The following is a 25,305-nucleotide window of genomic DNA, read 5'->3' as shown; positions in this document are numbered from 1 at the left end:
CCCGCTGAAATGCCTACGTTCTACATGGTAGGTATATAACGAGCCGTATTTATTTGTCCACGTAACGTTATTCTATACAGTTTCAATCACACTTCAAGTGACAGTTAAGTTGTATACCACGAGGGTGCAACACTCAGTCGCGAGCACATCACTAGTTCAGTGCTAACTGTGCAGTGCGATTCAGCACGCATGCGCGCGAAATATTACAAATAGGTTACAATAAATTAATTATGAAAAATTAAAATAATTATTTAAAAAAAAAAATTCTAAGTATGTAATATAATTTTTTTTATATAAAATATTTCGTATTTTTAACCGACTTCAAAAAAAGGAGGAGGTTCTCAATTCGTCGGAATCTTTTTTTTTTTTTTTTTTATTTTTTTTTTTATTTTAAATCATTCTAAATTTGAATTTTAAAGACGTTAAAATATACATCGAATAGTACGTATTTTTCATTAACTTTAATGTAATAGTGTTGTGTTATTCAAGTTCTGATGAAGTTTCAAAACAAGATTTTCGAGCTGTGGATATTCTATTGATCAGTACTTTTTAAGGTAAAAACTGATACAAAACTAATATAAACATTCAGGCATTCATATTTTTTATTATTACTAGCTTATTCCCGCCACCGCGTCCGTGTGGACTACACAAATTATAAACCCCTAGTTTACCCACTAGAGGTTGAATTTTCAAAAATCCTTTCTTAACGGATGTCTACGTCATTATAGCTGTCTGCATGCCAAATTTCAGCTCGATCCGTCCAGTAGTTTAAGCTGTGCGTTGATAGGTCAGTCGGTCAGTCAGTCAGCTTTCTCGAGCTGGTGATCTCTTAATGTCTGGGATTATTTCGAGGAGTAGGTATTAAGTATGTATATAAAATCCTTAATAAAATACCTAATTATTATGATTAGAGCTAGAAATAATAAAAGTACCTAACAACTATACCTACCTAGTTATCGATAGGCCAGTTATTATTAAACTCATTAAGATTATTTAGAAATTATAAATTACCGTGAAATTGAGCCCTAACCGCTTCGGCATTTTGTAATTTATATAGATAACGAATCTGTTTCCTTACTATGGAACGTATAAACAAATCTTCAATTTTCATTTCAAGGCTCAGCGCATACAGACGGGGTAGAGACATGTATTTTTGAAAACAACTTAAATACAGCTTTGTTTTTAAATTACTATATTAAGTGGGATATCACATGAAAGGGCTTGACCTGTACATTCTAAAACAGATTTTTATTTATCTTTATGCATCATAGTTATTGATTTATCGTACAAAATGTCGAATAGATGCGACTGAAGTACGGAACCCTCGGTGTGCAAGTGTGACTCGCACTTGGGCGGTTTTTTGGAATAAAGAAATTTGAATTTGAAGAGAAGTTTTCTTAGCGCGCTCCCTACGACTTTCATACAAACGTAGTTTGGTTTTAATTTGGTAAAAACGTTCTAGATACAAAATAACTGTATGTTTTGATGGCTTTAGCAACAATCCATACCAATATTATAAATGAGAAAGTGTGTCTGTCTGCCTGTCTGCTAGCTTTTCGCAGCCCAACAGTTCAACCGATTTTGTTTTGTACTTTTTGACCCTGAAAATTAAAGATTTCCCGCGGGATTTTTGAAAAACCTAAATCTACGCGGACGAAGTCGCGGGTATCATCTAGTCTTTACTAATTGGTAATACCTAGCTATAAATTGGAAGGTTCTATCTGTTACACCAAGGTCTGTCTGTTACTCTTCACGGCTAGCACTTGAGACGGAAATGATTCGGGGGACAAATCTCGTGGAAAATCGACATTCGAAATTCCGCTCGCATAAATTAAAGCCACACTTGCGCGTCATGAACGCAGGACGCGGGAACGCACCACACCAATCTATACTTGCAGTTAGGTCGCGTAGCTTGTGCGTCATCATCATGTACAGCATGTCATCATCATGTACAGCATGTCATCATCATGTACAGCATGTCATCATCATGTACGCTGGATCCGGGCGGCGCAAGACCGTGGTGTATGGAAGTCCCTACAAGAGACCTATGTCCAGCAGTGGACGTCTGTCGGTTGATGATGATGATGATGATCATGTACAGCCCATCACCGGCTCACTACCGAGCTCGGGTCTCCTCTCAGTATGAGAAGGGTTTGGCCATAGTCTACTACGCTCCCCTTCAACTAAGCGTGAAGCTTGTGCTACGGTTGCTAGGAATAGTACCTACGATTAGTGCAAATGGGGTTCGAACCGCCGACCTTTCGGAATACAGTCCGCTGCTCAACCGTTGGGCTATTGAGGCTATATCTTCGCCTCTTCGCATCCGAACGTGTAAGCCGTGTTGGTCACTTTAGTTCTTGACTTTCTTGACTTGGGCTGATTTTTGTCCCGGAAAATCAAAGATTTCCCACGGTATCTACTTTTATAATAACCAATCCTTACTAATATAATAAATCCCAAAGTGTGTCTGCTGCCTGTCTGTCTGTCTGCTAGCTTTTCGCGGCCCAACAGTTCAACCGATTTTGATGGTACAGAGTTAGCTTACATCCCAAGGAAGAACATAGAATACATTTTATCCCGGAAAATCAAGAGAGTTCTCACGGGATCTTTAGACCTACAAAGCTAATATGCACAGAGGTTCCCTTTAGATATAAAATAGACAAGGAAAGGCAGGATTTTTCGAAATTCTCACGGGATAGGGAATGTAGAGCAGTCGAAAGCCAAGGTATACTAATGATAGATAATAATTATATAATACTATGGGCATTTCGTTAGAGCTGCGTGTTTAATTGGAGTCAATAAGATATTAATTAACTCTTACTTTATCAATGAAATGGTATCAGCTGTTATATAATATCGTAAAATTCATATTATTGTCTTTTGGATACAATATTATTTATCATAATAATCGTTTAACCCATTAACATAATTAATTAGACACGCTTAAAAGTATAACATTATGGATTTATTGAAGAAGGATGAGTCGACGCTACATTTTAAAATGTTTTTATTATATTTTATGGTTTTACTAGCTTATGCTCGTGATTTCGTCCGCGTGGACTACACAAATTTCAAACCCCTAATTCACCTCTTTAGGGGTTAAATTTTCAAAAATCCTTTCTTAGTGGATAGCGGCCTACGTCATAATAGCTATCTGTATGAAAAATTTCAGCCGTGGACTACACAAATTGCAAACCCCTTTTGAATTTTCAAAAATCCTTTCTTAGTGGATGCCTACGTCATAATAGCTATCTGCATGCCAAATTTCAGCCCGATCCGTCCAGTAGTTTGAGCTGTGCCTTGATAGATCAATCAGTCAGTCAGTCATTCACCTTTTCCTTTTTAGGGTTCCGTAGCCGAATGGCAAAAACGGAACCCTTATAGATTTGTCATGTCGGTCTGTCTGTCTGTCCGTCCACTTGGTGGCACGGCTTTGTCGGTAGGGTGGTAACACGCCACGGTAATTGTTAAGAGGACGGTTTGTAATGAAGTATTGTCCACAAGTTTTGACGACCTCCCTGGCGCAGTGGTGAGCACTGTGGTCTTAATAGTGGGAGGTCCCGGGTTCGATTCCTGGCAGGGGTTTGGAATTTTATCATTTCTTAATTTCTGGTCTGGTCTGGTGGGAGGCTTCGGCCGTGGCTAGTTACCACCCTACCGGCAAAGCTGTGCCGCCAAGCAATTTAGCGTTCCGATACGATGCCGTGTAGAAACCAAACGGGTATGGGTTTAATAAAAACTGCCATACCCCTTCCAGGTTAGCCCGCTATCATCTTAGACTGCATCATCACTTACCACCAGGTGAGATTGCAGTCAAGGGCTAACTTGTATCTGAATAAAAAAAAAAAGTTCAAAGTCGCTCAGCGTGCTGTGCAGCGGGCTAGGTCGGGGTTCCCTCTGAGGGACAAAACCCGTAACGAGGAAATAAAGTTTGTGCAAGTAAAATCTACAAGGAAAAATCGGGAGTATTAGGTATTTACCTAATTTTGCTATTATTTACCTTTAGGCAATCAAATAACAAGGACTGCTGTTCCGCTTTTACTATCGTGGATGACCGACTGAACCCACTGCCCTTTATCATGTCTGTTTGCCTACTGAGTCATGAGCACCTGTTTAAACTTACATTCAAATCTATATCAAACAAAACACAAAAGACAAAGAGGTCATGATTAATGAGTTTTTTTTTATACTTTACTGAATGATGTCCGCGACTTCGTCCGCGTGGATTTAGGTTTTTAAAAATCCTGTGGGAACTCTTTGAATTACCGGGATAAAAAGTAGCCTATGTCCTTCCCCGGGATGCAAGCTATCGCTGGACCAAATTTCGTCAAAATCGGTTGAACGGATGGGACGTGAAAGGCTAGCAGACAGACAGACAGACAGACAGACGGACAGACAGACAGACAGGCACACTTTCGCATTTATAATATTAGTATGGATAAACGGTTGACCACAATCACACCTGATGTCAAAGTCAAAGTCAAATGATTTATTCAAAATAGGTAATAAATTACTCTTATTGATGGTCTGGTATGGTGTTACATTTGTAAGATATAGTGGTGATAATTATTTCGCAAACTTAAAACTAAAGCTACGAGGGTTCCAAACGCGCCCAGGTCTGAGAAAAGCCCACAACAAACTCAGCCGGGTATTCTTTTTATTATCACCACTTTACAAAATTATTTAAACTTATTAGAACTATCACAAGCCGTTAAGCAACTCATTCCCAAGCTTGCTTATCATTTAAATAATCCTTTACATTGTAATAGGATTTTTCAATTAGTTTACGTTTTATGAAAACTTTGAACTTGTTGAGAGACATCTCCAATATGTCTTCTGGAAGCTGGAAGATGGAAAGTGATGATGTGGCTTAAGATGGGACGCGTTTACCTAGAAGATGCCTAAGTATTAACTCTTGTTTTAAAGATACCCGGGTTGTAGTTGGTAGGAAACACAGATCGTGGAAGAGTATTCCAAACCTCAGCCATGCGTGTGAGGAATGATGACGCGAAACGTTTCGTGCGTGTAGATGGGATGCCGACGACATAAGGATGGAAACTCGCTCGACGTCTCGTCCGAGTTTGTTTGTAAGATTCTGAATATACTTTTATTAATACATAGATAGCAGCTACAGTACACGACAGGTTGAAATGGCAATCGGGAAGGGAACGCCCCGCACACCCGCACACCCGCACACCCGCACACCCGCACAGCCCCTCGCAGTACTGAAGCGACTGTACTTCAGTACTGAGTGAACATACATATCACAAATTTCGTCACTGGCAGCAAGCGAGCCGTAGCTTAGTGGTCAGAGCATCGGGCGCGATCCCAGGAGATGCGGGTTCGATTCCTGCCAGTCCGCAATCGCGTCGGTTCCTCAATTTTGGGGATCGTGGCTCCCCTTAAATGCAATGATTGCTACGATGTTTTTCCATTTCATCAAAATCGGTTAAACTGTTGGGTCGTGTAAAGCTAGCAGACAGACAGACAGACAGACACACTTTCGCATTTATAATATTAGTATGGATTCTAGAAAAAAAACGGGCTGAATTGAGAACTACCTCCTTTTTTGGAAGTCGGTTAAAAATTAAAAAGTTGAAAGTATAAAAGTTTAATAATAAGACTTTAATGTGATGAATCATGTTACAATAATTTTCTAATTTATGTTGAAAAATCCTTTAAAACAGTTTTATCAAATTCTTTACGCACATTATTTTTGTCACGCAGTTTTCGTTTAAACCATAAAAGTGCTAAATGAGCGTACAACCGTGAATTTGACTCTCTGTAAATATTATGTAAGTATTTTGTACTCGACAGTTTGTACATCAAACTGTATCTAATTATGATTAAGTACTGAGGTATATTTTGTACCTTAAAGTTGTACCTAGTTACTAGAAAATCCGTCGGTTTTATACCTACTTACCTACTTCTACACTTAGTCAAAGTCAAAGCAAATTACACTTTTTGATGGTCGGTTGTTGGATTTATAAGATGATATAGTGGTGATAATTTTAACGCGAATTTAAAACTAAAGCTACGAGGGTTCCAAACGCGCCCAAGTTCCCAACAAATAAAATTTTCTTTTTTCTTAATTTAATTTCAATTATTTCAAATTTCTTCTACAATACATATTTCCCTATAAAATTAAAAAAAAATCTATTAAAAATACTTTAACCCCAATTTTTTTATTTTATTAATTTTATTATTATAAAATATAAGAGCCCACAACAAACTCAGCCGGGTATCTTTTATCTTATTATGCATGCAAATAGTTATTATGACGTAGACATCTGCTAAGAAAGGATTTTTGAAAATTCAACCCCTAAGGGGGTAAAATAGGGGTTCGAAATGTATGTAGTCCACTCGGATGAAGTCGCGGGCATAATCTAGTTACTTATATTGGAGTATTCTTTAACACTAATAAATTTAATCATATTATCCATATCCATACTAATATTATAAATGCGAAAGTGTGTATGTCTGTATGTCTGTCTGTCTGCTAGCTTTTCACGGCTCAACCGTTCAACCGATTTAGACGAAATTTGGATCCCTGAAGGGAAATTGTAGTTATCTACAGGAACCACAATTTAACGGTTTGCGGATTTTTCCCTTACGTCTTGTGCTAAAATTCGAGAAACATGAATTTGTTAAAAAAAAATATCCCCAAACTAAATGTTATTTCTTGTACGATGATGGTACGGAACCCTTTGCGTGTATAAGATAAATGGTTAGAGTTGCTATTTATTTCTTGAAATTGCTACTAAACTCTTTAGATTTTGCTTAAGAATTAATTCTAAACCATTGACATTTTATTTGTAAACAGAGGCACGTCAAAATGATAGACAAAATACTACAGACGTAACAGATAATATATATCAGCTAATCCAAAGGTCTTACATGGTGAAATTGATTTTATTATATTTTAGAAGTAAAGTAATTGTAGATTTAAATAGAGTATAATGTGGAATTTTGAAGTGTATAAATTTAAAACTAAAGTTTAATCTCTATTGTCGACTCTATTGAATTTGAGTTTTATATGGTATCATTATACTTATGGAAAGGGTAGCCAAAGGGCTATAAATGGCTCTGCTTTGACGGTAGACATCATTAATTTTCCTATTTTTAATAAGAAGCTGTGACATACCTACAGGTACGAATATTGTTGATTTTATATTTCTATTGTTATACTATGTATGTTGTTTTATGTGTTGGTTAATGTGTAATTTGTTATACATCTGGTATTCCTTTGTAATAGTTTATGCTTATACCCTATGTGGGTTGGATATGTTATGGTAATACCTACCATAGTTGTATCTATTTTTCAATAATTGTGAATAGACACCGCCGAGTTTTTTCTTGCCAGTTCTTTCTCTCGGTAGATATGCTTTTTCGAACTGGCGGTAGATTTTTCTTAAAGGAAATAATAAATTATATAATGATAAAGCAATAATTAATGGTAAAGATAAACTTTGATTTGGAGGGACTTTTCCCTGAATAAAACAGTTTATTTCCTTATACAATCTTTTATTTTGTTTTCTACCTTCAACCACGCCCTAGCTTTTTGATAACGAACTAAGGTTTAGGCTCTCAGTAGGTGATTCCTGACTCTATTGTCTCTATACTTCTGAGGCTAATCTAGCACGTGCAAGTCCGACTCGCATCAGATTGGGGTTCTTTGGATGTTAGTTAAAAATAAAATAATAGCTCTTTGTAGGAAATCCATTTTCTATGCCATAACCGTTGTTGATGTGAATGTGAAGGCGCGAACAATTCTTGTTTTGTAAACATTTCGATAGCGCGAGTCAGGCCGCATGCGACTGGCTTTGTATAGAGCGTTGTCTCTGTCACTCATACTTATATGACGTTTCGTCGGACTCAACGACAGAGACAGTGCTCTACAAATCTGCTATCTCCTTCTAAAGATCGATGTACTTATATTTTTCTGCCGCGTACTGTACCTGATTTTAGAGTTTCGTATCTCCAAAGAAAAAAAGAAACCCTTATTTATAAGATAACTTCATTGTCTGTCTGTCTGTCAAGATCCGTCGTTTCGAGGACATTTATTTTATCTCGAAAATCCCAAAAAATTAAGAGGAAGACGTAGCTGTAGGTACGTTAAACTATAAATTAAATATATAAGTATTTAGAGCCTCAATAGCTCAACAGGTATAGGAGTGGACTGAAAACCGAAAGGTCGACGGTTCAAACCCCGCCCGTTGCACTATTGTCGTACCTACTCCTAGCACAAGCCTGACGCTTAGTTGGAGAGGAAAGGAGAATATTAGTCATTTAACATGGCTAATGTTCTTTTTAAAAAAAAATAAAAAAATATATATATAAGTAATACGTAACATAACTACGTGCCGTATAGGTAAGTCCCGCAAATTGCTATTGCGCTGGAACCATGTCTCATTAACATCGAAATGACGTCATTTTAACGTCAGCTGAGATAAAATATACCATCAGCTCGAAGCTTCAGTCTAGTGCTGACGTCACTAAAATGGCGGCCACACGCATTAGCAATTTTCGGGACGGTGCAGGATGCCTACGTAGTGAATTCATTGTTTATTCATCTTTATTGTGGTTAAATTGATAGGTAGGTAGGTAGGTAGGTAGGTAGGTAGGTAGGTAGGTAGGTAGGTAGGTAGGTAGGTAGGTAGGTAGGTAGGTAGGTAGGTAGGTAGGTAGGTAGGTAGGTAGGTAGGTAGGTAGGTAGGTAGGTAGGTAGGTAGGTAGGTAGGTAGGTAGGTAGTTAAAGAAATAACTTACCCACTCGTACCTTCTGAGTTTAGTTAAATATGGTCATTGAGCATACTTTCTTAAGAATTGCTAACTCACTATTTATACTGTCATGTCCGTCGCATGCTTCAACGTATCATTCTAAGTAATTTTATTGTTTGTGTAATTTTGCTTGATAAGATGCCTACTCTGATGGTACTGTTTGAAAGTTTTGCTGTAGGGGAAACTAATGATCTAATCTAATCTACTTCAGTCTGTAGTGTCCCACGTGTGGGCAAAGGCCTCCCTCCGATCCTTCCACCATTCTCTATTCCGTGCGTCTTCAGGCCACGTAGCTGTAAACTTATCTAAGGCCTCGACCTACCACGCTGGCGCTGATTATTCTGGGGAGTCCAGAAAGAAGCAGACTTTGCCCATAAGTCATCGGGCATACGGCCAATACGGCACACATGAACTGCCCAGTCCCATTTGAGTTTTATATATTTTTTTTTCAGATAGGTACAAGTTAGGCCTTTACTGCAATTTCGCCTGATGGTAAGTGACGTTGCAGTCTAAGGTGGGAGCGGGCTAATCTGTAAGGAGTATGGCAGTGTTTATTAAACCCATACACCTTTGGTTTCTACACGGCATCATACCGGAACGCTAAATCGCTTGGCGGCACGGCTTTGCCGGTAGGGTGGTAACTAGCCACGGCCGAGGCCTCCCAGCAGACCAGACCAGAAATTTAGAAATCATAAAATTCCAAATCCCAGCCACGAATCGAACCCGGGACCTCCCACTAATAAGACCACAGCGCTTACCACTGCGCCAGGGAGGTCGTCATGAGTAAAGTATTGATCCGATTCTGAAAATTCTTTCTTTGGCGCTATAAACTTCTTGTAGTAGGTAGGTACCTACTTACGCGTAGGTAACTACAAAGTCACGTATAAAAGCTAGTAAATATTAAAAAAAAACATCACCTACTTAAATAAATTTACTTAATAATATAGTCTACCAAGCATTATATTTTATTCATTAAATATAATAGCTTATTTATATTTTGATAGATTTATCACTCAGACTCTTTAGAGCGTGGATTTTAATCTTGTCATCCAAAATATCTAGGTAACAGCATAATATTATTACAATTATTTTGAAATAGTTAAAGTCTTAGTTAAGACTAATTTATAAAAGCCTTCTAGAGATATTTCCGTCAGGCGTTCATGTGGATCCAGTTATTTAAAACATAGGTAGGTAATTACATACCTGCATGATTATAATATTAATTTTGAATATTCTGCTATGTTATAAGTAGGTACCTACTACATAACGACTATGAGTTACTTTACAAAAAATATATAAAATAATCTAATAAATTACAATATAAACTTCAATCTAAAAAAATATTTTAATAGTATGATATTTTTAAAATATAGATCATTTTGAAGTTGTAATTAATATGGTCTGTTAAGATATGTAAAATATGCATATTGCATATTTTACATATTTTACATATAATAGTAGGTATAGACGAGGCATTACAAACTAGATTCAATCAATCAAGTGGAATGGTTTTCACTAGCTGATGCCCGCGACTTCGTGCGCGTCTATTTAGGTTTTTTAAAATCCCGTGGGAACTCTTTGATTTTCCGGGATGAAAAGTAGCCTATGTCACTTTCCAGGTCTTAAACTATATCCATGCGAAAAATCACGTCGATCCGTTGCTCCGTTGCGACGTGATTGAAGGACAAACCAACAAACCAACAAACCAAGAAACAAACACTTTCGCATTTATAATGGGTATAGTGATATGCGACAGTGTGTTTGTTGGTTTGTCCTTCATTCACGTCGTAGCGGAGCAACCGATTAACGTGACTTTTTACATGGGTAGGTATAGTTAAAGACCTGGAGAGTGACATAGGCTACTTTTTATTCCGGAAAATCAGAGAGTTCCCACGGGATTTTAAATAACCTAAATCTACGCGGGCGAAGTCGCGGGCATCAGCTAGTACACAATATGTGTTTATTTGTATAGTAAGTACCTGCTGACTGCTGCAGACAGCACCATGCATGCATGCATGCAACATGAAACAAGACTGTCACAGTCATAGTGTCGAACGTCACAGCCAAAGCTATATTTTCTGAGAATTTTGTGAATCAGCGATATAATTTGCATTTTGCAAACATTAAAACTATTAACGTTTATCGCCAAAGAGAAATACTAGGTAATTATTATTATTCTGAATACCAACATTCAATATAAGTACCTATTCTTAAAATTACATCATGAAAATATAATGTTTCACATTAAAGTATTGTTAAGAGCGTTTTAAGACACTGTAAGAATATTAAAAGACAAAATGTGACGCATTAAAGCTAGCGCTAAAATTAATAATACAATTTTTTTTGTGATATAACCACAAATTCACGGTTTTCAGATTTATTTCTTTACTTGTGCTATAAAACCTAACTTCCTGCCAATATTCATGATTCTAGGTCAACGGGAAGTACTCTCTAAATTTTCGTGACAGACACGACACACAGACGGGCAGATGGACATGCGGATCAATTTAAGGGTTCCGTTTTTCTTTTTGAGGTACGGAACCCTACGAAATAGCATGTGATTTATTCACACAATAGCCATCTTGTGTAAGTCGTTATGTATTGCTTACTTACTTGTTACGTTTCAATCGAGTTTAAAATAAAAAAAATATGAAATCTCTTTTCCACTGTTAGTTCACCATTGATTTTACTTGTGCATTGTAGTTTTATTTCACTTGTGCTATAATGAATGTTTTATTTAACTTGTGCTGTAATGAACCTTTTATGTGACTTGTGATATTACGATGACTGTAAAAATAAGTAGGTAGTTGAAAGTTTTTATTCGATGCGCATTTTTTTTTCATGTATATACGTATTGAAGACCAATTTAATAGGGATTTAGGGTGGTAGATGCATCCGACTATTCGATAGTACCTACTTGTAAAAGTTTATTCGAATAAAAAAGATTTTTATTTATTTATTATTTATTTATTTCTGGAATCTGGATTTGCGCGACTCTGAAAAAAATCGTGAGGAAACTTGCGTGCCGAGTTCTCCAATAATATTCTCAAATATTATGTGTGAATCCGCACTTGGCCAGCGTGGTTCTCTATTCCCATACTGACAGGGAACCTGTTCAAAGTCAAAGTCTAAGTCAAAGTCAAAGTCTAAGTCAAAGTCAAAGTCTAAGTCAAAGTCTAAGTCAAATAATTTATTCATAATAAGTAGGTGATAAATTTACACTTTTTGATGGTCTGTTGTTGGATTTGTAAGATGATAATGTTATAGTGGTGATAATTTTTACGCGAACTTAAAACTAAAGCTACGAGGGTTCTAAACGCGCCCAGGTGCGAGAAGAGCCCACAAAAAACGCAGTAGTGGACCGATAATGGGATAAAATGATGATGATGATTTTGATACAACAAAAAAAATACTATGCCTCATTCACCAAATTAATTTAAATAGCTCAAAAGTCAAAAAGTATTTCAGTTAAGTGTATTGTTTATGTAAATTCTCGAACCAGCCACGTCTCAGCTTTGCCATTGTGTTTTTGGTAAATACCCTCAATACAATATGGACACGGGTAATTTATTCCGATTTTAATTGTAACAGACATAAAAATAAATAATTTCAATTGTTAGATATTGGAACAAAAATATTATGGTTCATCGTTAAAATAATAGGTGAATAACATTTTCAGGGTAATTATTCGAATGGGACAATCCCTTGTTTTGGTATTGAGTCCGACCAGATTTTACAATTTAACATAATATGATAAAATTGCTCGATATAAAAATATTACGGGTACAAGTAAGAACAAACTGAATTTTCCAAATAATTCAGGATGTACCAGAACGCTAGCAAAAACTTAGCGTTATTGTTATACTACCTAAACACAAATAGTGATTTAGTATTTTTCAAACCCGCAATGTATAACGTGCAAAACTCGGGTCAGTGCCCCACCTACGACGCGGCATTGATTCTGAGTGGCCTACTTACGCAACGTTCGTTGACCTCTAGCATCAGTCAGATGTTTTATTTGCAATATGTCGTAAACATTTACAAAGTACCTATGGGATTTTTTAAATATTTTTTTGCGTTTTTTTGTTTGTTTGTTCGAATCTAGCGTTCTGGTTACACCCTGTATATAAATGAACTAGCTTATGCTCGCGACTTTGTCCGCGTGGACTACACAAAATTCAAACCCCTATTTTACCCCTAGGGGTTGAATTTTCAAAAATCCTTTCTCAGCGGATGCCTAATCCATCTATCCATAATAGCTATCTGCATGCCAATTTCAGCCCGATTCGTCCAGTAGCTTGAGCTGTGCGTTGATAGATCAGTCAGTCAGTCACCTTTTCCTTTTATATATTTAGATGAATATAACCTAATTAATGTGTTACTTGAGTTACATAACATTTGCTGGGCCATAATCTCACCACAAATGACAATGTGGTCACTTTTATCAATAACTAAAAAATTATAATTAATGTATTAAGCACTTTCATCAGGTATTCCCTAATAACTTAACATAACTAGATCAATAACGGTACTTGGTCTGAAAACACGGGCTTTGGCGGCTCCGCCTAGCTCTAGATCTAAGGACTAGAAAGAATTAATACGGGACATCTTAGGCAAAAACATCTAAAAATAAAAGAAGAAAAACATAGCCCCACATCCCAATCTACGTAAAATAAGGAAAAGTGAGTTTAACTAATTTAACGACATATTTTAATCAAGACACACGCCAGTGTGTCAAGCCAAGTTTTTTTTAATAGAGATAGCGAGCAAACGAGCAGGCGGGTCACCTGATGTTAAGTGATTACGCCGCCCATGAACATTTGCAGCAGAGGAACCGCCGATGCGTTGCCGGCCCTTTAGGAATTTGTTGGTCCGCCCCTTGAATAACCCCATGTTGTAATCTAGTGGGAACACCGCCGATGGGAGTTGGTTCCACAGTTTGCAGCACAGCGGACGGTCGAATCATTATGTATAATGTATATATACATATATATTATCATCATTGTTCCAGATCTGTGCTCATGTTCATTGTTTCAGATGTATTATTTAATATACTTAATGTAATATTATTATTACTGATAATAATATATTCTTTGTTTCAGATGCAAGAGACATAAAAAACTAAACAAAACGACAGAATCCATTACTGTCGAAAATTACTACATAAAGTACTTAAGTGAATAAAGTAAGTTGATTAACTACTATTTAGAAACAATGCAATGTTTAAAGATATCGTGATCTAATCGGGCTATTAGATGACAAAATATGATGCTTTCAGTTTATGAACCAATTATAGTTTGCGCATTAATTTAAGTATAACGAATGATCTATTGTGGCTAATTCCTTTGTACACAATCTCTAAACTAAACTAAAATATCACGTCTAAATCTATTGCTATCCCTTTCATAATGTTGCTTGCGGAAAAGGAAAGCACTAGACTTAGACCTGTTAATTTAGTTTAGTTTAGAGATTGTGTACTAGAGAATCGGCCCCAATGTCAAGATACCTAAAATATATCGAACTGATGGTTTAAATCTTATTTTATTACTTGTGCAAGTAAATTATTTGAAACTTATTTTATGGGGTTCAAAAATAGTTCAAATGTCTGTTTTGTCAATATCAGATCTGAATTATTGGTATAGTAAAACTAACGCTACATAAATTTCTATATATATTTTTATTGAAGAAGAAGGGGCGTCCAAGAGGCTAAATAGGGATTTACTCGAGCGTCATGGGGGCATATTTGGGGACCTATTGGATTGTGAAGATTGGATGTGGATAAAAGGAAAAAAAAACTGGTCAAGTGCGAGTCAGGCTTGCGCAATGAGGGTTCCGTACTTTTTCGACATTTTGCACGATAATTCAAAAACTATGATGCATAAAAATAAATAAAAATCTGTTTTAGAATGTACAGGTGAAGACCTTTCCCTATAATACCCTACTTGATATAGTTATCTCACTTTGAAAGTTGAAAATACTAATTATTAGTTCAGGACCACAATTTCATTTTTTTGTGTGATCTAACCCTAAATTCACGGTTTTCAGATTTTTCCCCAAATGTCAGCTATAAGATGTACCTACCTGCCAAGTTTCATGATTCTAGGTCAACGGGAAGTACCCTGTAGGTTTCTTGACAGACAGACAACAAAGTGATCCTATAAGGGTTCCGTTTTTCCTTATGAGGTACGTAACCCTAAAAAAGGTTGTATGATGTATGGTTTTCACTGGTGGGGAGAGTATGTACCTACAGGTTTTCAAAAATGAAAAAAATGGTCTCAAAGAAGTACTCGAGCGCTTAGTATATGCGCTCCTCATGTTTCTGTTGTCTGAAAAATATTAATCTGTCGGTTTGCATGGTGGGGGTGACCGTACGAAGGGGTAGAAGGGCGCGCTCCATCTTAGGCTGCATCATCACTTGCCACCAGGTCTAATTGCAGCCAAGCGTGAGTGTGTAAATTAAAAAAAAATAGAACCTGTAGATAGCTTCAGTCTTCGTACATGCAAGTGTTCTACTTATACTTTGTAAATAATCTCATGATTCTGTTGTATTGATCAGATGCCGGGCTCAGCGCCAGCGGCGGAGCGCGAGGGGCAGTTCAACCTGGACGGCATCCTCAGCGAGCTGGGCAGCTACGGCAAGTACCAGCTGTTGCTGCTGCTGCTGCTGGCCTTCCGCGACTCCTTCCTCAGCATGTGCAACTTCAACTATGTCTTCACTGCTGCCGAGGTGCCTTTCAGGTAACATTGTTCTGGATAGAAACAGGCGTCACCGTACTCATGATTCACGAGGAACAACAAGCTTAATCTTGTTATAGTTGACTGACTAACTGACCGACAACGCAAACGCCAGGATATCAGCTGGATGGATCGGTCAGAAATTTGGCATGCAGATACCTATTATGACATAAACATCCGCTATGAAAGGGTTTTTGAAAATTCAATCCCTAAGGGGATAAAACAGGGGTTTGAATATTTGAGATCCATGCGGACGAAGACGCGTGAATAAGCTAGCTCACTATAATCCACCAAAACAGACAAATCTGTATGGAAAACATGCAGCGTGTGATATAACCACTCTACTAGTTGGACTCACTCTATTAGTTAGGCTATGTCGGTCACTTTGGACTCTGGTTCTCCTATTGATTTCCTCGTTACGGATTTTGTCCCTCAGAGAGACACTCAACATAGCCCATAGCACGCTCCATAGCACCCTAAGTTGAATTGCCTCTGGTCTGGACAGGTGTGTCTGCCAAAGGCCGTGGCTAGTTACCACTCTACCGACAAAGCCGTTAGCGTTCCGGTACGAGGCTGCGATAAACTGATAAGAGGTAATGAAACGGCCATACCCCTTCCACGTTAGCCCGGTTTCATCTTAGACTGCATCATCACTTACCACCACCACCAGTTACTCACGTACAGAGCTGAGATCGCAGTCAAGTCTTAACTTGTATCGGAATTTAAAACAAAATATTGATTGAATATTTTACGTTTCCAGATGCGAGGTCCCAGAATGTGAGTCGCCAGTGATCAGCTTCAACGAGTCCTGGAGCAGCCTGGCGGCCATCAACGCGACGTGTCGGCGCGCAGTCCTGTACCCCTCCACCAACGTCACGATGCCCGTGACGTGTGTGCCGGACATGTTCCTGGCGAACAGGACGGTGCCGTGCGAGAGGGTCGTGTACGAGGATTATAACAGCATCGTGGCAGAAGTAAGTTATCTACGAGTCATGGAGCAGTCTCGGAGACTCAGGTCATGGAGAAGTAAGTTGCAACAAGGCATGTATGCCTTGTTGCAACTTACTTCTCCATGAACCTCTCTACTTGCTCAGCATTATGCTGTAGCATAATGCTGAGCTGGGACCCTTTTTCGGATTGTGCCACACATGACAGTTTGTTCCGCCGCTTCCTTTGCTTGTAGCGCGTTGGGCTGATGCTTAGGTGGAATAACTGAATAACCAGAATAACCAGATCTTAGTTATAACATGTGATGTGTGGCACAGTTTGCTAAATAAACGTCTTTTCTTTCATTTCTTCTTTCTTTTTTCAGTCTGACGGTTGTCATCGAATTAGTAATTCTTTCGTTGCTGCAGGTATTCATGGGTCGAGGTGATGATATCAGTGGATGTGATATGACGAATACTTTTGAACTCTCTATACCAATTAACACTGTCCACTTATTGGGGGGTTTTCTAACGCTGCGCTTTCAGACCACCATTCTAGCAACTTGAGACGTCTATCTCTTATCTAGGTCCAAACTATGTGCCCTGAATTTTGTCACTTTAGCTTTGCAACCCGTTGAGCTATGTCGTTTACTCTAGTTCTCCTATGGATCTCCTTATTTCTGATTTGTCCACGAGCATAGAATATAGCATCCTCTAGGTGGACAGCAATGACATCAAATGAACAAACAAGATTACAACATGAGGTATTTCAAGGGGCGGGCCAACAAATTCCTAAAAGGCCGGCAACGCATCGGCGGTTTCTCTGGTGCTGCAAATGTTCATGGGTGGCGGTAATCACTTAACATCAGCAACAAACATTGCCACTCTTAGTAATTGACATTGACAGTGAAGCCGCAGTGGATACCACCACACCGCTGATTGCAGCCGTAACAGATCATTACCCGCGTGTGTACGTCACATAATGACAGTAGCCCGTGAGGCCATTGTTACTTACGGTAACGCTACGTTGTGTGGTCATTGTCAAGGCCTGCATGCTGTTCATTGTCAAAGGTAAATGTTGTGTATTGCGTTTTTATTCTAATTCTAATACAGTGCGCGGCAGAAAATTGTATATCACATCAATCTTTAGTAGGAGATACCGGATTTGTAGAGCATAGTCTCTGTCGATGAGACCGACAAAACGTCATAATATAGGTAGGTATGAGTGAGATTGGAATCAGGTCAAATTTTGTGTTTTGTGTTTTTCAGTTCGATTTGGGCTGTCAGCCGTGGAAAAGGACACTTATCGGAACTGTTCACAACCTTGGGCTTCTGTTTTCCTTTATTGTATCGGGGTTCATCTCAGACAGGTACCTACTTCAAATTTAAATTAAGTATCATCGTCAAGCCCAAGCCATCGCTGGCTCACTACTGAGAACGGGTCTCCTCTCAGACTGGAAAGAGTTGGGGCCATAGTAATGATCTCAATAGACCAACGCTTAAAGGAGTGGACTGAAATCCGAGGTCACTTCCGAAGAAACTTGCATGTTTGAGAGTTCTCCATAATGTTCTCAAAGTTGTGTGAAGTAGTGCCAATCCGCACTGGGCTAGCATGGTGGATTATAGCATGAGGCCTTCGCATTATTAGAGGAGTCCCGTGCTCAGTAATTGACCAACGGGTTGATCATTTGACACGCAAATTTGATTTGAAAGAATTTACTTTTGCTCTAGAGAGTATTTTGAGTAAACCAATGCCCATGTTTATACCTCAGGTATGGGCGCAAGGTGATCATTGTGGGCACACCCCTGATGGTGGGCGTGGCTGGTCTGCTGAAGTCTGTCGCGTTTAACTACTGGACATTGCTGGTTCTGGAGTTTCTGGAAACCGCTCTCGGTTATGGCAATGCTTCGCTGGTTTTATGTGAGTTTCCACAACCTACGAATAACAATATCTAAAGAAATCTTATCCTCATACAATGATGGTTTTGAGACCATAACGCATTCCAAATATATAGCAATAATCATCATCATCATCAATCGATAGTAGACCATTTTTGAGCTTGATTTACATTTTCTTAGTTGTTAAATGTGTCTGCTTGTCACGGGTCTTTAGCTCGTAGACGAAATAAGTTACAAAGAGCTCATCGAGTAAAGTACTAATAAATTTTTATTCTTTCCTTTCTTAAACAATAGTTAATGAGGGGCCGTGAAAGTTCTCAGACGATGTTATCCTTCATCGTTAAAGCAAGTAATATTTAATTGCTTAACTATTTAGGCTCTGGTTTAGGTTATAAGTGACAGGAAACACGGACGTTGGAAGGGCATTCCACACCTTAGCGGTTCGTATCAGAAACGTTGAGCAAAAACGTTTGGATGTCTGTCTAACTTATTTATACATTTGTCAGCTCTGGAATTAGTAAGTCAGAACAGCAGAGTGGCGTTTTCGTGTATCTCGGACATCCTGTCCTGCCTGGGCGGCGCGTTCTTCGGCCTCATCGCGTGGAAGATCCCTTACTGGAGACACATGATGCGAGCTATCTACGCGCCGTTACTGATTGTGGTATGAGCAATAAATACCTTTAATTCTCTGGAAGTAGAACTGCTAATCCAATGTCCGTAATATATTTTGGACAACTGATAACAATGGCTGATAGCTGAGAAGCCTCGTTATATTGCAAATAAATTCACACCTTGGGCTCTCATAGGTTTCAATGCACCAGATTGGAATTATATATTTTAAATACTTTTCAGGTGTTTTACATATTCCTCGTGGATGAAGGCGTGCGCTGGCTGCTGGCCAACAACCGAAAGCACGAGGCGGTGCGCGTGCTCAACAAGGTGGCCAAGGTCAACAACATCACCCTCTCCAGCAAAGCCCAGCACATGCTCGACATGATCACCGAAGAGCAGAACAAAGCAGAGGAGGTAACATCACCTTGCTTCAACTTGATAATGTACAAAGACTAAAACCTCACTAATATCTATATTATTACAATTAACATTTTAAGGAAATAGCAAAAACGTTAGTCGACATCACAGGAGACCGAAGAGCTGGCAGCTACCTCGGACAAAGAATTAGCCTAGCTATCCAAAGGGGGAACGCTGCCAGTATCTTCGGAACCTTGCCTAAAGGGACTCCTTTTAATAATATATTTTAGTTATAATGTTATATTTTTTAAGGTTTTAGTTTCAGTTTAAATTATTAATTAGTTTGTAATGTACTATGTTTTTATAGTTTAAATTAATTATAGTATTTTATATTTTTATTAACATTTAACGTCACAAGAAAATATTAGATCTTCTACATAATGAGAACAGAGAGAATATTATCCTACACTAGTGGTTCGCCCCGTACTAAGACTTCGCAGTATCACATAATTCCCATAAGAAGACGTTCGCCTGTAAAAATGCTGAGAGCGATACGCAAGAAGTTCACTTCACTCTCATCTATTGTGCAGTTATAATAGAAATACTTATACACATTAAAAATGAAATAATTCCATTTCTTTATATTGGGGCCGATTCTCTTGTACACAATCTCTAAACTAAACTAAATTTATTGTTCAAGTACAGTATATTATAACTGAAATTATACAAGTTTCAGTTTCTAATAATGGTAGCCGTTTTTGACATAATTATAGCGTTGAATTCAAACTCCACTTTGAAGCCCCCCAGAAACGAAGCTTTTTATATTTTTTATGCAATGTTTAATGTAATATTTTACATATTATGTTTAAAATTTAAAGTAATTACGTTCAGAAATTCAAAAGTTATAGGGTTGTGATAGCCGGACCTATGGACAAGTGCAATTTCACTCAAGTAGACTCAGAGAGCTCGCTTCGCTCGGCGCATTAGTCCACACTTGATTGCGTATTGTATGCTATGCGCCATGTGCGAGATAATAGAGCCTGTAGTTAGTGGAAAAGCTGGCAATGAGGCCGATTCTTTGGTACACCATTTCTAAACTAAACTAAATTAACAGGTCTAAATCTATTGCTCTCCTTTTCCGCAAGCAACATTATGAAAGGGATAGCAATAGATTTAGACGTGCCATTTTAGTTTAGTTTAGAGATTGTGTACAACAGAATTAGCCACATTACTTCGTTAAACGAAAATTAAAGATAACTATATCAAATGGGGATTTAGAAGTTAAAGTAGGTACAAAACAGAAATATTTCGTAATACTACATCAAAAGTTGGTTAAAACCTATTAAAACTGATATAAATCAAATGATTTTCGAAATAAAGGACATTAAAAATTTATATCTATTAAAGAATCTAAAGTGATAAGGATCCAAGGACAAGAGTACTGTGAACCAGTTTATGATTAGATTCAAGAAAAAATAATGATCATTATGGATTATCGCTTTGATTTTACAATCTTAATTTAAATAATGGAAAACCAATAAATATAATTATTATGATTTATATTTCTTTAAGCTAGATTTATAATATTAAAATAGAAAGACTTCTTATATTTTTGTTTTGTGTATTTCTAAAGATCCAAGTCTCTATTAGAGTGAACTAAGTATCTCTTTTTTTTTTTGTTTTTTTTTTTTTGTCTAGGAGGAGGAAAAATCCCTAATGGACTTCTGTCTATCGACAGGGTGTGTCCGACTCGCACGGACTAAAAAGACCTCCCCCTCTGCGAGATCAGCACGGAACCGTGTAACATTACTTCGTGCTGACCCTTTGGTTGCTCTCTCTCCTTTTTTTCTTGTTTTTCTCTATCTTCCCTTCTCAACATTATGGCTCTCAGCATCTAACCGTATCTGTGCCACTCATTTTCGCTTGACACCATACGGGCTACCAGATTTTGGGCGTTGACACTGTCGCTTGCTCCCTGTGCTGCTTCTCTAAGATCCGCGCACGCGGGACACTCAAAAATCGCGTGTCTCGGGGTGTCTTCCTCTCCGCAAAAGTAGCAATTTTCAGTAGGTGCTTTCCCTATTGCGAAGAGGTAGGTGTTGAACACCCCGTGGCCGCTGAGTGCTTGTGTCAGCCAGCGGTCTACTTCCCCATGCTTCCTCGTGTGCCATTTTTCCAAGTCAGTAATGAGTTCTCTGGTCCAGGTCCCTTTGCCTGCTCCCGACCATTCCTCCAGTATTTCCAGTATCTCTACTGTTAAAAATAATTGTTGGTTCTCTTTTACTTATCACTCAAAACTTTTGGATTGCTACAAAAGTAACTCAACTTTATATCCATTTAACAACTTGAGTGGAGTTCAAAAAGAACATCAGTCAATTAACACAAATTCAAGGTTGCGTTGTATTAAATAATGTGTTATTTGAACAATAGGTATTTTTGAAATTACTAATCAAGTAATAATTTTTTTTAAAGAATATTAGCCATTTTGATCATGACTAACATTCCCTTTTTCCCCTCCAACTAAGCGTCAAGCTTGTGCTAGGAGTAGGTACGACAATAGTGCAACGGGTGGGGTTTGAACTGTCGACCTTTCTGATTTCAGTTCGCACCTATAACCATTGAGCTATTGAAGCTTCTAAACTAAAATTTATTTAGTTAAAGCTGTTTAATCAAAGCCAAAATTCATTCAATTAAACTTGTACTGTTTCAGAGTGGAAAACCACAAATGCAAGAAACGCCACACATCTTCTCAGTTCTCCGTTCGAAGAAGATGCTTCTCCGAATCGCCATCATAGCGGCTTGCTTCTTCTGCTGCATGTTCGTCTTCAGCGGCACCATGATCAACTCCACCACTATCTCCGGCAACAAGTACCTCAACTACTCGGTCATGATGCTGGTGGCCATCCCCACCAGGGTGGTGACTGCGCTGACGCTGAACAGGTTTGGGAGAAAGACACCAATATGTGTGGCGTACTGTCTATGTGCGGTGTTCTTTATGGCGTCTGCTTTTACACCTAAATGTAAGTAGATTTTGTGTTATAATCTACTAGCTGATGCCCGCGACTTCGTCCGCGCTTATTTACATTTTTCAAAATCCCGCGGGGACTCTTTGATTTTTCGGGATAAAATGTAGCCTATGTGTTAATCCAGGGTATAATCTATCTTCATTTTAAATTTTATCCAAATCTTTTCAGCCGTTTTTGCGTGATTGAGTAACAAACATCGAAACATCCACACTTTAACATTAATAATATTAGTAGCATAGCCATGATAACCCAGTGGTGACGACGTGCGCCTCCTATTCGAGAGGTTGGGGGTTTGATCCCGGGCACGCAGCTCTATAACTTTTCAGATTTAGGTGCGTTTTAAGAAATAAATTATTATCACTCGCTTTTAACGGTGAAGGAGAACATCCTGAGGAAACCTGCATGCCTGAGAGTTCTCACTTCTCCATAATAATCTCAAGGGTGTGTGAAGTTTGCCAATCCGCACTTGGCCAGCGTCGTGGACTATGGCAAACCCATCCTCATACTGAGAGGAGACCCGTGCTCTGTAGTAAATCGGCTATGAAGTATGAGTAATTAATCATGATCATTATTGATTATTGCATGCACCATCTAGTTTGCCAAGCTCTCTTATATTTTTATGATTTTAAAGTGCGCTATGGGGAAATAATTGCTTCTGCCTAGCGTAAATACTTTAGGGATTTTTTTAAGCAAGGAAAATAATATTAAAATTAGGTATAATAGAATGTACCTAATTAGATATTTGGCGTCATTATTTATTTAGATACGTGTTTTGAATACTTTGTTTCGTCATGATTTGTTTATTCAGGTATTAATTATTGTTTCGTCGATTACTACGCATAAAAAAAAAAGATTCCGACGAATTAAGAATCAAAAATACGGATGTACGAGCTTTGCCTAATAATATCTTTAAAGCATCATCAATCAAATTCAATTATTCTCATTTCTGAGATTTTTTTCTGCAAGTCTGAGATGGTTTAAACTAGTCTTGTCACATTTTTTTTTTTCAAATTGTTGTATGCGGGCAGCAATCTGGTGGGCATCCGTGGTGCTGTACATGGCGGGCAAGATGTGCAGCAGCTACGGCAACTTCTCCATGCACGTGGTGGCCATGGAGGTGTTCCCCACCACCTCGCGCAACTCACTCACCAACATCGCCAACACCGTCGGCCGCCTGGGCTCCGTGCTGGCGCCGCAGACGCCGCTTCTGGTGAGGAACTCTTTCTTCATCACCATCAGCATCATCATCACCATTATCAACATCACCATCATCATATTTTTACTCTACGACATTAAAATATTAAAATCATTATAATCTATAGTACTGAATGTTAATATTCCTATAACTACTTAGTTTTGTTTTAAGATAGACCCCGTCAAGAAAATGGTCTAAAACTTTGGTGGCCCCCATTTCTTTATTTTTTGAGATCCCACATGCGAGGGTAAAAAAATAAAATAAAAATCGCCTCCTTTTTCATACTCGGTTTTCCCTATTCGGTTTTGGGGCAACGTTCTACACCAAACACCAAAATTTCAGATTAGTAAGTTATTTCGACTACGAGCTAGAGACCCGTGATACGCGGACAGACAGACAGACAGCAGAGAGCTTCATTATACTCTTTGGATACTCTAAAACATAAACATTTTTGTTTACAGGAGCAGTATATGGCAGGATTACCCAGCGTAGTGTTCGCAGTGGCAGCCCTGGCTCTTGCCATCCTGTCGCTCTGCCTGCCAGACACCAGTCACATTGCGTTGCCAGATAAAATGGCGGACGCAGAACGAATAGACGAACAGTCTGACAGCAATACTCAGAAAACTGCTGTTGCGTGATAGTTTGGTTTGTGATTGATTGGTGACTCAAAATTACTACCGCCCACTGAGATTTTTGTATCTGTCATTTGTATGGGAATACGTAACAGAGAGAGATAGCGCTCCACGATGATTCCACGGAAATAAGTTAGTAATAGATTACTAACTTATTTTCGTGGAATCATAGAGTAACATAGAGTAACTTTTGTTAGTCTAATATTTTCTTAAAAAATACATAATGTTGTTACTGATGTCAATAATAATTAGTATTAATTTGTGTGCAAAACAAAACTCAAACTAATTTTTTAATTTATTTAATTAGTGCCATCTTAAGTACCTACCTAGTACCTAGAGAGAATTCTAATAATTCCCTCATTTATTTTATTTAATTAAGTTTTTTGTACAACTGGATTGATTAAGTATTATTTTAGGTAAAACAATGTAAATAACAGGATATGATGTGAAATTACTGCAATTAATTATTATGTAATTTGTTACGCTTGAAGTGAATTATACGCATTTATTATATTTTACGCATTTTAATTAATATTTAATCGCTGAAGATAAGGTGGATTGACGATATTTTTCATAGATATTTTTCTTAGATAAGTAACTAAACAATGATAATATTATTATGACAATTGACCTTATAGTAGGATTAAGTTTGCCCAGCAGGTTGCTAAATTAAATCAAGAAAGAAGAAGGAAAGAAAAAGGTTTCACAGATAAAAACAAAGTACAAAATATGTAAAATTTTCATCTGTGACACCACCCCAAATGGGTGGACTACCCCTATTGTAATAGGCCAGTAAATAAAGCCGTTTTTTTGATAACCTCGCACTAAATTTCCGATCCTAATTTTTTAGGTTAAGGGTCACAAACCATAAAATCACACAATGCTGACAGATCCAGGTGGAGCTTCGATCGCAATCTTGAAGGAAAATTTTTGGCAGATATCTCGAAAACTATCCACTTTAAGGCAAAAGTAATAAAAACTATTATTGTAGAAAATAAAATTTCGCATCTTTTGTTTTCTGTAAACTTTTTTGTGAAACTTACCGTTTACGATTTATGGCCGATTTAATGAACTGGTTTTTCTATTTTGGCCGATAACTTTTAAAATATCGGATTAATCAATAAAATGCTCCGATCCATTTT

General features: G+C 37.9%; 1 protein-coding gene across 6 annotated transcripts; it reads left to right on the top strand.

Moving 5' to 3' along the window:
- The first annotated feature begins 362 nt into the window (after positions 1-362).
- LOC117986454 (organic cation transporter protein-like) lies at positions 363-24,676 on the top strand. Of its 6 annotated transcripts, none has more exons than XM_034973284.2 (11): positions 363-554; positions 13,884-13,949; positions 15,338-15,519; positions 16,277-16,490; positions 17,712-17,812; positions 18,215-18,363; positions 18,848-19,002; positions 19,194-19,367; positions 22,021-22,330; positions 23,365-23,546; positions 23,993-24,676. In XM_034973284.2, the coding sequence occupies exons 3-11, from the start codon at positions 15,338-15,340 to the stop codon at positions 24,167-24,169; spliced, it is 1,644 nt and encodes a 547-aa protein (XP_034829175.1). In that variant the 5' UTR covers positions 363-554; positions 13,884-13,949; the 3' UTR covers positions 24,170-24,676. The 6 variants fall into 6 exon arrangements, with proteins under 6 accessions (XP_034829175.1, XP_069357845.1, XP_069357847.1 ...); XM_069501744.1 differs by having other exon boundaries at positions 364-554; positions 13,884-13,966; XM_069501746.1 differs by lacking the exon at positions 363-554 and adding an exon at positions 8,092-8,110 and having other exon boundaries at positions 13,884-13,966.
- The last annotated feature ends 629 nt before the right edge of the window (positions 24,677-25,305 follow it).

Source organism: Maniola hyperantus, chromosome 11, assembly GCF_902806685.2.
Source record: "Maniola hyperantus chromosome 11, iAphHyp1.2, whole genome shotgun sequence".
NCBI classification, from domain to species: domain Eukaryota; kingdom Metazoa; phylum Arthropoda; class Insecta; order Lepidoptera; family Nymphalidae; genus Maniola; species Maniola hyperantus.
The sequence above is the reverse complement of the archived record's forward strand: the minus strand, read 5'-3'. Positions and strand labels throughout refer to the sequence as shown.